General features: G+C 43.8%; 2 protein-coding genes across 5 annotated transcripts; one reads left to right on the top strand and one right to left on the bottom strand.

Annotated features, from left to right (window-relative positions):
* Nucleotides 1-123: 123 nt before the first annotated feature.
* Nucleotides 124-3,145, top strand: LOC120423557 (zinc finger protein 668-like). Of its 4 annotated transcripts, none has more exons than XM_039587407.2 (4): nucleotides 124-598; nucleotides 675-2,234; nucleotides 2,295-2,601; nucleotides 2,666-3,145. In XM_039587407.2, the coding sequence occupies exons 1-4, from the start codon at nucleotides 442-444 to the stop codon at nucleotides 2,679-2,681; spliced, it is 2,040 nt and encodes a 679-aa protein (XP_039443341.1). In that variant the 5' UTR covers nucleotides 124-441; the 3' UTR covers nucleotides 2,682-3,145. The 4 variants fall into 4 exon arrangements, with proteins under 4 accessions (XP_039443341.1, XP_039443342.1, XP_039443339.1 ...); XM_039587408.2 differs by having other exon boundaries at nucleotides 131-598; nucleotides 2,292-2,605; XM_039587405.2 differs by having other exon boundaries at nucleotides 133-598; nucleotides 2,292-2,601.
* LOC120423558 (uncharacterized) lies at nucleotides 2,991-10,319 on the bottom strand. Its single transcript, XM_039587410.2, has 2 exons — nucleotides 8,274-10,319; nucleotides 2,991-3,730 (listed from the first exon to the last, which is right to left on the bottom strand). Exons 1-2 carry the CDS (start codon nucleotides 9,349-9,351, stop codon nucleotides 3,213-3,215), a joined length of 1,596 nt encoding a protein of 531 aa, XP_039443344.1. The 5' UTR covers nucleotides 9,352-10,319; the 3' UTR covers nucleotides 2,991-3,212.
* Between the last annotated feature and the right edge of the window lie 3,547 nt (nucleotides 10,320-13,866).

The raw sequence follows: 13,866 nt of genomic DNA, 5'->3' as shown, positions 1-13,866 counted from the left end.
TGTTGCTGATGTTGAGTTTTGCTTGATTTATTACCTGTTTTCCGTTTTTTATGCTAACCCACTTTTGGGTACCTCCAGCAACAAACCAAAAAAGCATACTTACCGAACCTGCTAAACGCACCCCCTTGGATGAGAAGAAGCGTCGTCTGTCGTATGACAGTCTGCATGCAAAAACAAAGATGGCCTCGCGCGGTTCTGCTCGGTTCTTTGTTGTGCCGTGACTAAAGTGCAAAATCCGACCCGTTCCGCGCGCTTTCCGGTTGTGAATTTGGTGTGCCCGGGTAGCGCTCGTTCCGCCGGCTCCGGGGGTGGTAAAATTTCCTGGAACGTGGTTGATTTTGGTGGAGAAAAGTGCGTCGGTAACGTTTTGAGCGCGCGCTCGCGTGTTTTTGTTTGGGTTTTTGTGGGGGAGGGGGAGTTGGCGGAAGATTGTTGGTTGGGATGATGGAGTCCAGCGGATTGGTGGCTGTTCCGAGTGGGATCAGTGTTTTGCCGGTTGGACCGGGTGTTGTGAAAGAGGAGCCGGCGTCTTTGGAGGTGCAAGATGGTTGTGGAGAAGGGACCGGCGCAGGGGGAAGTAAACAAAAACATAAAGCTGGTGAGTGTTTTGTTGTTGTTTGGTGTGGACACGGTGAAAAAAATGTTGTTCTTTTTTTTTTGCTTTTTTATTGCAGAGAGTCAGTTGATTTTGGTGATGGAGCCACAAAATCCGTCCCCGACAAAGTATTTTGACCAGAATGGGGTTCCGTTGAAGAAGGAAGAAACAGGTCTGGAACAGGTGAAGGTGGTTGGGAAGAGTAAGCGCACGAAGTTGACCATAACGTGCCACAAGTGTCGACGGATGTTTGAGACAAAGGTTGAGTTTGAGTTTCATTACCGGAAGGCGTACAACCAGGAACCGGTGTACGCGTGTGGCCAGTGTGATAAGCAAATTCTGCAGTACAAAGCTTACCGTTTGCATTGCTATCGGCACTCGAATAGCGCAACTCAGCGTTATACGTGCGCCGTTTGTGCCAAGGTATTCCACCAAAAATCCGACCTGACCCGTCACGAGGCTATTCACGAAACGGCTGCGGCGCCGGCCGCAAGCAAGCAATCCGAGTCGGAGCAACTCCCAATTGGCTGTGATCGTTGTGATGCCGTGTTTGGGTCGCAGGCCGAGGTTCGCGTGCACGTCCGGAAGATTCATCCCGTGCCGAAGCAGATGATTGAATGTCCCGACTGTGGGAAGTTGCTGTCTGCTGGCAGTTTGTACTCTCACCGGAAGATTCACTCGGTGGATGGGCCAAGGTTCCGCTGTGAGGACTGCGACAAGTCGTTCGTCCAGAAGATTAACTTTATTCACCACCGGAAGAAGCACCTGCCGAACGACGAGAGACCGTTTCAGTGCAGCGAATGCGACAAGGCATTTTTCGAGAAATCCCATCTTCAGCGGCATCAGTTTTTTCACTCGGAAGTTCGACCTTTCAAATGCTTAAGCTGTGGAAAGTGCTACAAAACTGAACGATGTCTCAAGGTTCATTCTGCGGTCCACAGCGCAGCTCGTCCATTTGTATGCTTAGAATGCAACAAGGGCTTCCTGAGCAGTTCAAAACTTCGCCAGCACACGAATATCCACTCTCCACCAGGGTCCAGACCCTTCAAGTGCAAGTACTGCGCGCGCGATTTCACCAACTTTCCCAACTGGCTCAAGCACATCCGGCGGCGGCACAAGGTCGATCACCGCACCGGCGAAAAGCTCGACAGCGTGCCCAAGTTCATGACGAAGAAAAAGGTCACCGTTGAGTCGGTCGCGCCGAAAAAGGCCCCCAAAAAGGTCAAAGATCCGCCCCCGCCGCTGTCCAGCATCAAAGAGGAGAGTCTTCCGTTCGTCGGCGACAACTCCAACATCGATCTCAACCTGGTCTCCAAGGACGACCTGCTGCCGCCGCTCAAGATGGAGGAAATGGGCGACATCTTTCTGTCGCTGCCCGAGGGGGTCGTCAACGAGGACGCCCGCGATGGCGTGTCGTCTCCGGAAAAGGACCGCAGAACGACGGCACCCGCTGCGGAGGAAGAGGGCGACCGGAAGGAGGAATCGCTGCCGGAAGCGCCGCTTGGACTGGGCGCTGGGGACGATGGAGTGCTGTTCCGGTTCGGGTATGGCGGCGACGACGGTCAGTTTGATTGTGATTTTAGCGGAATCAAGGGGGAATTTGCCGCTGATGAAGCGGCCACCGTCATACGAGAGAGTGGTGAGCTCGATTAGTCCTCATTTAGTCAACATCTCTTACAATTATTTCTTCTTTCAGAAGCCACGGACGCTGGCGCAATTCCCCCGCTATCCGCACCTACATCCCCACCGAACCAACTTCAGCTGCATCATCAGCAGCAGCAGCAGCAGCTCCTATCTCACTCTCCCTTCATCCTAAGTGGTGGCGGCGGCGACCTCTCCATCTTCCCGGCGTTGATCTCAATCTGCGGAGGTGTCGGCGCGGACCAGCAGCAGCAGTTCCAGCTCATCAATCCGCACTTTTTGCACCTGCCGCCGCAGCTGCTGCGCCGGAGTGTGGCCGGTGCGGAGGTGGTTCCGTCCTCGACGGATGGCGGCGTCGGGTTGAAGTAGGTTCGATTTTGAAGAGGTTTTCAGAATTGTTGAATACTAACGATTGTTACTAACTTTCAGGCTGGAATCACCGTGAGTAAGATTAACTTTTTCACATACTTTTAAAATTACACTCTGAAAAACAACAGTTTACGGTTAAATGTGTTTGGCGAAAGACACGAAAACGTGATTCGTGGACCGGGAATCGCTTGTGGGCTAGTGAGAGAACGTGAAAATTGTGATGGTAATAGTTTTTTTCTCTATATATTAATCGTAACATTTAAAGTAAGCATACCAAAAGGGGATACAGAAAAGAATACTTCAACAAACAAACAGGAAATTGTTCAGGAAAAACAGATTTTGAATCGGCTTTTGCTGCTGTGAGTATTATTAGATTGGGGAGAAAGAAAGTGATTCAAACTTTTATTTCTTTTTAACTTTTGGCCGAAACAGTAAGAAAACACAAGATATTTTAGAGATTTATAAAACAAAAAAACATAAACTCAGCGCCTACAAAAGACTGCTCATTTTGTAATAAAAGCACCAAATTTTAAAACAGAACCAAGCTAAAGTTGCTTGATTAGTTAGAAAATGTGAGAAATCCTCTTTATTCCGCTCCAAAACTACCTTACAAATCACTGGCGATCGTAATATTGGACGCGCACGACTTCCAGAACATCGTCCCGATGTCCTTCACGTCAAACAGGTTGTAGTACGTCGAAACCAGGGTGGCCCCAATGCCAAACCCAATAACCACAATCGACAAAATACAATCGCTGTACAGAAACCGGCAAAACCTATCGATCCATTCGCAAAGTCGCGCGTAAAACTCCCCGTTCTCCGACCCATCCATCGAACTCGTCCTCTCGCGTCGCTCGATCGCACCGTACGGACTCGGCGGAATCAACGGATCGTCATCGTCCCCGGCGGCGTTCCGGCTCTGGATGCGGCCCATCTCCTGGTAGTAGATCTGCTCCAGCTTGGTCATCTTCTGGTAGAACAGTGGCGGCAGAATGAAGATCAGCGGACCGGTGAGCGTGCCGCCGATGATCCCCATGACGACATCGAAGCGGGGCAGGAGTTCGGCGATGAGGACCGCCGACCAGACGAGCACCGACCGGATGACGCAGCGTTTGAGGGAGAAGTCTGGAAAAATGGAAAAGGCGTAAAATTTATTGGGTGCGAAAATTTGACAAGGGCCATTCTTCTCAGAATCGGGCAATTTTCCCGAAATTTTGTTTTAAAAATAATCTTGTTCCGTTTCCACATGCAGGCCAAGGATTGATACCTAAGAGCATGCAATGGCACTGACCTTGTTGCGTGCTCTTCGGTTGACGTCCACGTAAGGAACATCCTGGAAGGAGCGTAACTAACTACATCCGTAGTTCTGTTAGATCATCCGAATTATCTTGATCAGAACAGTATAGCTCTGGTTCCTTGCGAGTGTCCTATTTTCTTACCTCCACGTTGGCTTGGTTTTCATGATGACCTAGCTGGTGGCCTGTGGAAACGGATCGTAAACCTTTGACCACCGCGGGTCAGAGTCGAGACGGCTAAAAGAAAGGGGCGCGACAATGTGGGAAAGGGAAGTCATTTGTGATTGTAGACGGTATTGTTTTGATTCGCAGTATGATGAGTCAACTGCTGTGGATGTACCTGAAACATCGCACAACGGAGTTTCTCTTCTCTTGATTCTCAGCTACCACCTATCTCCTATTTTTATTTTTGCTCTTCTGATTCCCAATTCTTCACTGATTCTTCTATTTAATATCCAACATTTGATTTTAATTTTACTAACTTTTGATTCTCTTATCTCTCAAAGCTTTTCCACTCTTTTCTATCAATTGATACTGCTGTAACAAACTTTGTTTTGTTTTTTTTTCCTTAAAAATATACTTTTCCTTAATGTACTAGTAATATCAAATCTATTTATCATTCGCCTTATCTTTTTTTTTTTGATTTTATTGCGAATTTATTTATTTGAATAATTCCTTATCTGTCCTATAAATTATCATTACTATAATCTAAGCTTGTTTTGTATCTCTACTTTTTAACTTTTGTCTAATTTTACATCTAATACATCTAGCTTCTCATTTTTATTCTTCAAAATACGCTCATAATTCTCTAACTATTGATACTTGATTTTTATAAAATAAATTCTCTTTTAATGTCAATTGTTTTCAATCTTCACCCTTTTTTTCAAACAAGTGAGGTTTGAGCCCTTACTCAATTTATGGAATGGTTAAAGGATTAACACAAATATTACTATTGTACTTTTGGTAAACTTTTATAACATGCTTAGGACCAAAATATTGTAACACAGCACCGCGACAAAAGAAATAGCAACAGATAAACACGACTCAACAATAGGGAAGATTTCAGGAGAAAACAATACACAGTAAATAACAATAAGTTTTTGAATTCAAACTGAAAATAAAACAGTTCTTGCTTTAATGAAAGTTGTTAGGCACACTTTAAATGGTTAGGCGCTTATACTTACATCAAACCCTACTTAATGTACCACCCCCGGCCGAGTTAAAATGCGTAACCGGAAAAGAAGGTGTGCATGCCTGGCACGAACACTCAAAGCGTGTTCTAGCGTGTTGCTCGTACTGACTCAGAGCAAGGGTGAGATGTAGGTGTAAGGGCAGTGCGTGTTCGTCGGGAACCTAGTGCATAAGATCGGTCAAGGCCCGTTCTTACACTGAAAATTGCGAATTGCGAATTGCGAATCTTGTTCAGTTTCCACATTAGTTTTATGTTAAAATTTGAACATTGAATTTCGGGTTTTTCGAAAAAAATGAGCTTTTTCTTCCCCTGTCGATTCAGAATTTTGTTGTTGTATGAACACTCCGTGCTCAAAACTCAACCCACTTTAACGAATCATCGCTGCGGTAAACTTTACGCAGTAGGCCTGGCCGCTGATTGGAATATTGAGTTTCGGTTTTTCGGAACTAAATTTCACTAAAATTCAAAATTTCTAAATTCGAACATTAAATCAAATGTTTTTTTATATTAAGTTTTTAATATTTTGAAATATTAGATTGCTGGTAATTTGAGAATTTTTAAATTTTATTTTTTTTTTATTTTCAGAACCCGTGTCATTTAAATTCTTAAACTATTTTTTTGTTTTATTTTTCAATTAAAAATTAAATTCAGGTTTCCGTTTTTTCGATACTTCTAAATTTTGATTTATTTTTTATTTTTTGCGATTTGGATATCTAAATTATGTTTTAAATTCTTAAATTTTAGAGGTTTTGAATTTTTTATAATTCTTTGCCGAATTTCGAATTAGAAATTTTAAATTAAAAATTTGAGAATGAAAAAAAAAAATAAAAACATGTATTTAAAAATCGCGAAGATTCGAAAATTTTAAAATAGACATACAAGTATGTAAAAAAAGTTTTTACACCCCTTGCGCCACCCATTTTGTGATGAAACATGTAAACAATTTAAAGTTTGACAGAACCCTAGTACTACGTTTTGTTTAGAAACTCATGCTGAACATTTAGCTACAAAAAGCTCATGAAAAGATGATTTTTATAAAAAGTTATATAACAGATACTATTACAGAAATCAAAAAAGGTCCAAAAAAAGTTTGTACACCTTTCGAAAAATTAAGATAAATAAAGTTATTTGCTGACAAATCACCATAAATCCAGTCTCTCAACTCTAAATAGGCATCATTGACTGATTAAAAAAATAATTTGGATTGAATATAAAGTTTACTAATTACTTAGTATAAAACTTTATATAACTCTAGAAATTCTATATAAAACTTATCTAAACTTAATTTGGCAAACTTTCAATTCAACTAAATGTCAATATATTACCATAGAATTGCTAAATAAACATTTTGGAGTGGGTATAACACCGTTTTGGGGGTCTTTGTATCGATAAAATAGATTTTTCATTGAAATTTCGTACCAACCCGGAATTACGTCGTCGGAAAATCCGCTGGCATCCGAACCGGTCCATAATTCACAAGTCAACCTGTGCGACATCAGAAAGGGCATAACATTTCCGATCTTTTGATACCCATACATCTAGGTTTTCTATAAAACCCACGTTTTTAAATACCTTGGCAAAAACGGTGTTATGGTTTCGTTGGAGCAATCTGCCAAAAATGCATGGACTTTCGTAATTTTTGTTCTCGTGAATCAAACTTACTTTTTGCCCACATATTTAAAAACGTGGGTTGAGGACTATTGAGAAAAAATCGCTCCACGGAAAAAATATTGCCGATTTTTTTATTAACTTTTTTGTCACAAAAACTAAATTTCCCAAAATACGTATTTTTTTTTTATTTTCGAGATTTTTGGAACGTTTTAGGAGAAGTTTGGTAAAAAATCTGCCGCTTAGTTATGATTTTTTTTGAAAAAAAAAATAGATTTTTGGAAAAAAATGTAAATTTCATGAAAAAAAATTTTAATCTATTTTTGTAAACTTGATTTCCTAAACATATTTTTTTTGAAAAGTTCAGCAAATTTCATGAAAACGGAGCCCTTAATCAAAAAATCTGTAAAGTACATTCCGATAACTTCAATTTACATAAAAAAATTAAGTCAAAAAATATTTTGCCTGAAATTTCGATTTTTTCCAAAAATTACTATTTAAAAAAAATCATAACTCAGCGGCAGATTTTTTGACCATACTTCTCTATGGCTCAAAATTTGTGGATTTTTGTCCCCTAAAACAAATCAAAAAATATTATGGGAAATTGAATTTTTGTGAGAAAAAAGTTAATTAAAAATTGGCATTTTTTCCGTGTACCTATTTTTTCTCAATAGTCCTCAACAATACCTACAACTTTGCCGAAGACACCAAATTGCTCAGAAAATTCACTCAAAAGTTACAGCTGTTTAAATATTTACGTACCATTTTTGTATGGCCAGCTGTCAAAATTGTATGGAGACTTGTATGGGTGAACCAATGACACAAAATAGCTTCTTTGGTCATAGAGAAAGCCCCCACAAAGTTTGAGCCAAATCAAATAATACAAATAAAGTCCGTTTCCGGTTTTGGTAGAGAATTGCTCAGTTATGCTATGAAAAAGAATTTTCAATTATTTGATTTCCAAGTTTTAGAATTTCAGAATGTTTGAATTTTAGAATCGATGCTCAAAAGGGCAACGGTCGATGACAAATATTGGCCGAAATTGGAGCGAGTCGGACAGCTTTCATCATCGTTATTACGAAGAGACGGTCAGTGAACGCGCACGAAGTTGAAACGAACGAACGCCGAGCTCGACACTCATGCGCCGCGCGACACGAAGACACATGCTCTCTCTCTCGCTTTCTTTATTTTTTCTCTCTTTCTTGCTTGTGCGGTGCTGCATGGTGACAGCAATCATTTGAATTTAGTCGTTAGGAAGATTATCGGAATTTCGATTGAATTCAAACGGACGTGTTAAATGACTTTCATTAGAACTATTTAAGCGTGGACTGATTCGCTTTCTTTTATCACAAATCGTCATGCAAAACAATCCTGGAATAATATGAAATGCTGTGAATCCGGTCCACACGCGGAGCTATATGACGCAAAATTAGTCGTAGACTGCGAGATAAAATGCTGGTGTCAGATTGATCCGGGTATCCAAGGTTACTTGGATTGGCATTGTAAATTATCCTAATTTCAACCAAGCTATGAAACCCTTCAAAACATGTAAATTTCTTAAAATGCTACTAACCTCGCGAAGCTCCCAGCAGATCTTCGATGTGCTGAAACAGCGCCGAATTCCCCACCGCGCTGGACAAACACAGCTGTAACGTGACCAGCAGGATCGTCAGGTAGAGTGACCAACTTTTCGGCAGTATCTGCAGCACATTGTTGGTCGTATCCATCCCGTACCGGTAGGCCGCCAGCATGGTCGTAATGGCCGAAAATCCGCACGTTGTCATAAGGCCTAGGAAGACAGCTTTGCCGATCTTTCGTTTCTTCTCCATGTCCACCTGGATCGTCAGTAACATCGGATGAATATCGAACTGAAAGGCAATGATGCCGTACGCTTTGAGCAACCTAATCCAAGAAGGCGCCGCCAACACCTCCAATCCCTTGAACGGGACAAACTCTTCGGCCGGGGCTTTGTCCTCCCCAATGGAAATCCACGTCAGGATGGCAACACTGGTGCAAACCACCACCGAAACGCTGGCCAGTGCCCGCATATTTTTGGGGCTTCCCAGCCACATGATTGGACAGAGAAACATCCCAATCAGCACCAGCCAGTAGCAAAAGGAAAACTCAAAGTCTCCACCGGTCACGCGCGATCCCAACAGTTGCATGTTCTGCGAGGCCACCAGCAGATTCGGAATGCTCGCCCCGAAAACGGTCGCGTCCAGCAGCACCGTCACAAACATGGCCATCCGGCGTCCGTACGTAAACTCCGCAATCGCCGCGTACGGATAACGATTCTTGTCCACGATACCCGGATCAATCTTCTCCGCAATGACCCAGCACCGGCCCAACACGGTCGCCGTATAAATCTGCAGCGTAATCACAAACAGCACCAACGGAATCCCGTACAACCCGCAGGAAATGATCGACTTTGGCAGCGCCACGATCGGGAACACCCCGAACAAATCAATCACGCACAAACTGGCAAAAAACAGCGACAACTTCTTGGCGGAACCGCCGTCACGATCAAAATCCTGCTTTTGCTGCGAGGCCAGCACGATCCGGGCCCGCTGCTGCTGCTCCAGATCCGAGTCCGAGATGCGCCGAAATCCGGCGGAACCCTTGAACGTGACCGATTCCCGACCGAACGCCATCGTGACTTGAACGAATCTGGTGGTGTGGGCGCGGCACAGCCATTTCAGTCGTGACTCCAGGCCGAAGGGAATCCTTAGGAGTGATTTTCTTTCGGTTTCTTTCCACTCGTGACGTCGGAGGGGCACTTCATTAGAACTGGGAGAGCAAGGTGTGGATCGGATTTCAGATTACACTTTGGTGCAGGGGACTCCCCAAAGTATGTTGAAGAATTTACTACCTTACGACTACAAAGTGAAATTGAATTTTTTTATGGCCAACTTTGTATGGGTTGCCCCAAAGAAGTTGTTTTTTTTATTCATTGCAAAATTATATGTTTTATTACAGTTCCCAGTTGTAATTTACTGAAAAAGTAGTATATGATTTCCGGACCGAGAATAACATCATTTTCTTAGCATATCAGCTCGGGTGGCACTTCGTCGGATGAAAAAAAGGAATTGTTTTCACAGTGGGTTAAGGTCGGAATGATGCCTTCCAGAGCCTTAACGTTTAAATTTTATAAAATATGGCCACATGGCTAAATCCTTTAAAATTGTAAAATTTTCGAAGTAAACAACACGAATTGTTAATATTTCTCATGAATAGTTACTTGATTCAAAATAATGTTTTAATGTTAGGCTTTTTTAACATTATAAGCTTTTTAATTAGCGGAAAAAAAATCAAAAAAACTGATTTTTTTTATAAAAATATTTAAAAATTCTAACATTCAGTAATTCTAAAATTTTCCATGCAAAAATCCAAAAATTAAAAAAAAAAATACATTTATTAACCCTCTACAACCCAACCCCGCCTTGAAACGGGGTTGGGTTGCACCAATTTTTGATCATTAAAAAGCATTGGAAAGAAGAACTCTTAAAATTTAAAAAAATATGGTTTGGAAGTTTTACTTGTTTTGTGTAACTTTGCCAATGTTTTAAAAAATATGATATTTTAGGGGTCAACTTTGGCTGTGTTTTTTACTAACATTTCCTATTTTGACAAAGAACTTTGTCCTAAGGTTTCTATACGTGGTGTCAATCCAAAATTTTCGCGAAGCGAAAACGTTACGTGACGAATTCCCCTCTCGGCAAATTTCCCCTCTTTTTGGTGCACGCTGGTTGGTTGAACAAACGTTTCCCAATCAGTCAATATAGAGACGTGAGATTGATGTATCTAAAATCACCCCCACTCTACCTCATAATTTTCGGATCGTCGACGCGGCAAAAAGCGAATAAGGAGATGTAGGAGAATGGGTGCAAAGAGGCGGGGCATACGTCCCCGACCTAAATCAACAAAAAGCGGCTCGGTCGGTCCCGAAAATTCATTCTGTTGCTGGACGTCGACGAGAACACATCAGGAGCAGATGGCCTGGTGGCCCGATTGCAGACGGCCTGGAGGCCCGGGAGCAGATAGCCTGGAGTCATGGACACGCCAAGACATGCCAGCCGGCATGAGCGGGAATTGGAATTGGCCACCACTTGGAGTGGCCGGAGTCCCCGGCGGGTGTTCCGATAGGGGGACATTTGCCGAACCATAAGAGTTGGGGCAATATGGGTATCAAACTTTAGGGTTTTTGATACTGCACATGAAATTTGACATTTCGGCAGTAGTGGCCACAATCCGGAGTGGCCGGAGTCCCCGGCGGGTGTTCCGATTGGGGGACATTTGCTGAACCATAAGGGTTGGGGCAATATGGGTATCAAACTTTAGGGTTTTTGATACTGGACATAAAATTTGACATTTCGGCAGTAGTGGCCACAATCCGGAGTGGCCGGAGTCCCCGGCGGGTGTTCCGATAGGGGAACATTTGCCGAACCATTAGAGTTGGGGCAATATGGGTATCAAACTTTAGGGTTTTTGATACTGGGCATAAAATTTGACATTTCGGCAGTAGTGGCCACCACCTGGAGTGGCCGGAGGCCCCGTGGATGTTCCGATGGGGGGACATTTGCCGAACCATAAGAGTTGGGGCAATATGGGTATCAAACTTTATGGTTTTTGATACTGCACATGAAATTTGACATTTCGGCAGTAGTGGCCACAATCCGGAGTGGCCGGAGTCCCCGGCGGGTGTTCCGATTGGGGGACATTTTCCGAACCATAAGAGTTGGGGCAATATGGGTATCAAACTTTAGGGTTTTTGATACTGGGCATAAAATTTGACATTTCGGCAGTAGTGGCCACCACCTGGAGTGGCCGGAGGCCCCGCGGATGTTCCGATAGGGGGACATTTGCCGAACCATAAGAGTTGGGGCAATATGGGTATCAAACTTTATGGTTTTTGATACTGGATATGAAATTTGACATTTCGGCAGTAGTGGCCACAATCCGGAGTGGCCGGAGGCCCCGGGGATGTTCCGATTGGGGGACATTTGCCGAACCATAAGAGTTGGGGCAATATGGGTATCAAACTTTAGGGTTTTTGATACTGCACATGAAATTTGACATTTCGGCAGTAGTGGCCACAATCCGGAGTGGCCGGAGGCCCCGAGGATGTTCCGATTGGGGGACATTTGCCGAACCATAAGAGTTGGGGCAATATGGGTATCAAACATGAGGGTTTTTGATACTGGACATAAAATTTGACATTTCGGCAGTAGTGGCCACAATCCGGAGTGGCCGAAGGCCCCGGGGATGTTCCGATGGGGGGACATTTGCCGAACCATAAGAGTTGGGGCAATATGGGTATCAAACATTAAGGTTTTTGATACTGGACATGGAATTTGACATTTTGGCAGTAATGGCCACCACCTGAAGTGGCCGGAGGCCCCGGAGATGTTCCGATGGGGGGACATTTGCCGAACCATGAGAGTTGGGGCAATATGGGTATCAAACTTTAGGGTTTTTGATACTGGACATAAAATTTGACATTTCGGCAGTAGTGGCAACCACCTGGAGTGGCCGGAGGCCCCGTGGATGTTCCGATGGGGGGACATTTGCCGAACCATAAGAGTTGGGGCAATATGGGTATCAAACTTTAGGATTTTTGATGCTGCACATGAAATTTGACATTTCGGCAGTAGTGGCCACAATCCGGAGTGGCCGGAGGCCCCGGGGATGTTCCGATTGGGGGACATTTGCTGAACCATAAGAGTTGGGGCAATATGGGTATCAAACTTTAGGGTTTTTGATACTGGACATAAAATTTGACATTTCGGCAGTAGTGGCCACAATCCGGAGTGGCCGAAGGCCCCGGGGATGTTCCGATGGGGGGACATTTGCCGAACCATAAGAGTTGGGGCAATATGGGTATCAAACATTAAGGTTTTTGATACTGGAAATGGAATTTGACATTTTGGCAGTAATGGCCACCACCTGGAGTGGCCGGAGGCCCCGGAGATGTTCCGATGGGGGGACATTTGCCGAACCATAAGAGTTGGGGCAATATGGGTATCAAACTTTAAGGTTTTTGATACTGGACATGGAATTTGACATTTTGGCAGTAATGGCCACCACCTGGAGTGGCCGGAGGCCCCGTGGATGTTCCGATGGGGGGACATTTGCCGAACCATAAGAGTTGGGGCAATATGGGTATCAAACTTTAGGGTTTTTGATACTGGACATAAAATTTGACATTTCGGCAGTAGTGGCCACCACCTGGAGTGGCCGGAGGTCCCGTGGATGTTCCGATGGGGGGACATTTGCCGAACCATAAGAGTTGGGGCAATATGGGTATCAAACTTTATGGTTTTTGATACTGGATATGAAATTTGACATTTCGGCAGTAGTGGCCACAATCCGGAGTGGCCGGAGGCCCCGGGGATGTTCCGATTGGGGACATTTGCTGAACCACAAGAGTTGGGGCAATATGGGTATCAAACTTTAGGGTTTTTGATACTGCACATGAAATTTGACATTTTGGCAGTAGTGGCCACCACCTGGAGTGGCCGGAAGCCCCGGGGATGTTCCGATAGGGGGACATTTGCCGAACCATAAGAGTTGGGGCAAAATGGGTATCAAACTTTAGGGTTTTTGATACTGGACATGAAATTTGACATTTCGGCAGTAGTGGCCACAATCCAGAGTGGCCGAAGGCCCCGGGGATGTTCCGATGGGGGGACATTTGCCGAACCATAAGAGTTGGGGCAATATGGGTATCAAACTTTAGGGTTTTTGATACTGCACATGAAATTTGACATTTTGGCATTAGTGGCCACCACCTGGAGTGGCTGGAGGCCCCGGGGATGTTCCGATGGAGGGACATTTGCCGAACCATAAGAGTTGATACAATATGGGTATCTAACTTTATGGGTTTTGATACTGGACATGAAATTTGATATTTCTCGATTAAATGTTCTAAAGGTCCTATTTGCATAGGAAACTCATGAGGGATAGGTTGTTTTGAAAATTTAATCTAGATTTCAGCAGTAGTGGCCATAATCCGGAGCGGCCGGAGGCCCCGCGGATGTTCCGATGGGGGACATTTGCCGAACCATAAGAGTTGGGGAAAAATGGCTATTAAACTTCTGAAATCTGTTTCTGGAAATTTAGAATAACTATTTCGTAATCAATTAGAGCCCTGAAAAGGGCAGTTCAGC

The sequence above is a fragment of the Culex pipiens genome, chromosome 1 (assembly GCF_016801865.2).
Source record: "Culex pipiens pallens isolate TS chromosome 1, TS_CPP_V2, whole genome shotgun sequence".
Taxonomy (NCBI): Eukaryota; Metazoa; Arthropoda; class Insecta; order Diptera; family Culicidae; genus Culex; species Culex pipiens.
Note: the sequence above shows the minus strand (reverse complement) of the source record. Positions and strands in the feature narration are given on the sequence as shown.